General features: G+C 53.3%; 1 protein-coding gene across 1 annotated transcript in view; it reads right to left on the bottom strand.

The window, feature by feature from the left end:
* The window catches only part of LOC104169511 (chromosome unknown open reading frame, human C15orf57), a 3,433-nt gene extending 2,186 nt beyond the window's left edge, over nucleotides 1–1,247 (bottom strand). Inside the window, exon 1 of the mRNA XM_009710439.1 lies at nucleotides 1,004–1,247. Coding sequence (XP_009708741.1) covers nucleotides 1,004–1,244 — 241 coding nt within the window. The 5' untranslated portion in view covers nucleotides 1,245–1,247. The remainder of the gene's footprint in view (nucleotides 1–1,003) is intronic.
* Nucleotides 1,248–1,316: the final 69 nt, after the last annotated feature.

Genomic DNA, 1,316 nt, shown 5'->3' on the forward strand with positions numbered 1-1,316 from the left:
AGCCCCTCTGGCCAGCCTGTGCCAGTGCCCTGCCACCCCCAAAGTACAGAAGTTCTTCCCCATGTTCAGGTGGAACTGCCTGAGGTTCAGTTTGTGCCCGTTGCCCCTTAACCTGTCGCTGGGCACCACTGAGAAGAGTCTGGCCCCATCCTCTTGACACCTACCCTTAAAGTATTTGTAAGCATTGTTGAGATCCCCTCTCAGTCTGCTCTTCTCCAGGCTGAACAGACCCAGTGCCCTCAGCCCTTCCTCATCAGGGAGATGCTCCAGTGCCCTCATCATCTTCATTGCCCTCCGCTGGACCCTCTCCAGTAGTTCCTTGTCTCTCTTGAACTGGGGAGCCCAGAACTGGACCCAGCACTCCAGATGTGGCCTCACCAGGGCAGAGCAGAGGGGGAGGATAACCTCCCTTGACCTGCTGGCCACACTCTTCCTCATGCACCCCAAGGTACCATTGGCCTTCTTGGCCATGAGGGCGCACTGCTGGCTCACGGGCAACTTGCTGTCCCCCAGGACTCCCAGGTCCTTCTCCGCTGGGCTGCTCTCCAGCAGGTCAACCCCCAGCCTGTACTGGTGCAGGACCCTACACTTGCCCTTGTTGAACTTCATCAGGTTCCTCTCTGCCCAGCTCTCCAGCCTGTCCAGGTCTCACTGAATGTCCAGGTCTCACTGAACACAAAACCACATAGGCTCTATAATGAATTCAGAACGCATTTCCCCTTCCCAAGTCAACTACAATGGAACTACATGCTCTTCAGAGAAAAAACAGCAGTGTCTGGTTTGTACTTGATAAAAAGTTCCTCTCTGTGGCATAGCTGAAGGAGCTATGACCATGCTTCTCATTTCCACTAATGCACTTGCAGTAAATGAGTCAGATGCTCTATTAAATAGTTGCAAGACATCTTTCCAACTAGCACTGTAAGCACCGTCACCTCAGCCACATAAACAGCTGTCATCAGGCACCCAAGCAAACAAAGAAATCTAAGCCTTACCAGACACTCACCTAGGGATGCTAAATACACCTCTGAATCGTTCAGGGGTGCCCAGGGCTTCAGATTTGTTTGGGAAGAGCCACCTGATCCACTGCCCTGGCTTCCTCCATCGGTGTAGGAATCCATGAAGGAGTCTGTAAAAGCATCGCTAGGATCCTTCTGGTCGGGATGTGGCAGACACGAACAGATTTCAGCCCAGAGGTCTTCACTAGACCTGGTGACCACGGAGTCGGCGCTCTCAATCATTCTCATCGTGAAGTCCTGAGGCGGAGGGAATAAATGATGAACGCCGAGCAGAAAACCCTCTTCTCCCAGCCCCCCCCC

The sequence above is a fragment of the Cariama cristata genome, unplaced genomic scaffold (genome assembly GCF_000690535.1).
Source record: "Cariama cristata isolate BGI_N322 unplaced genomic scaffold, ASM69053v1 scaffold27321, whole genome shotgun sequence".
Classification (NCBI taxonomy): domain Eukaryota; kingdom Metazoa; phylum Chordata; class Aves; order Cariamiformes; family Cariamidae; genus Cariama; species Cariama cristata.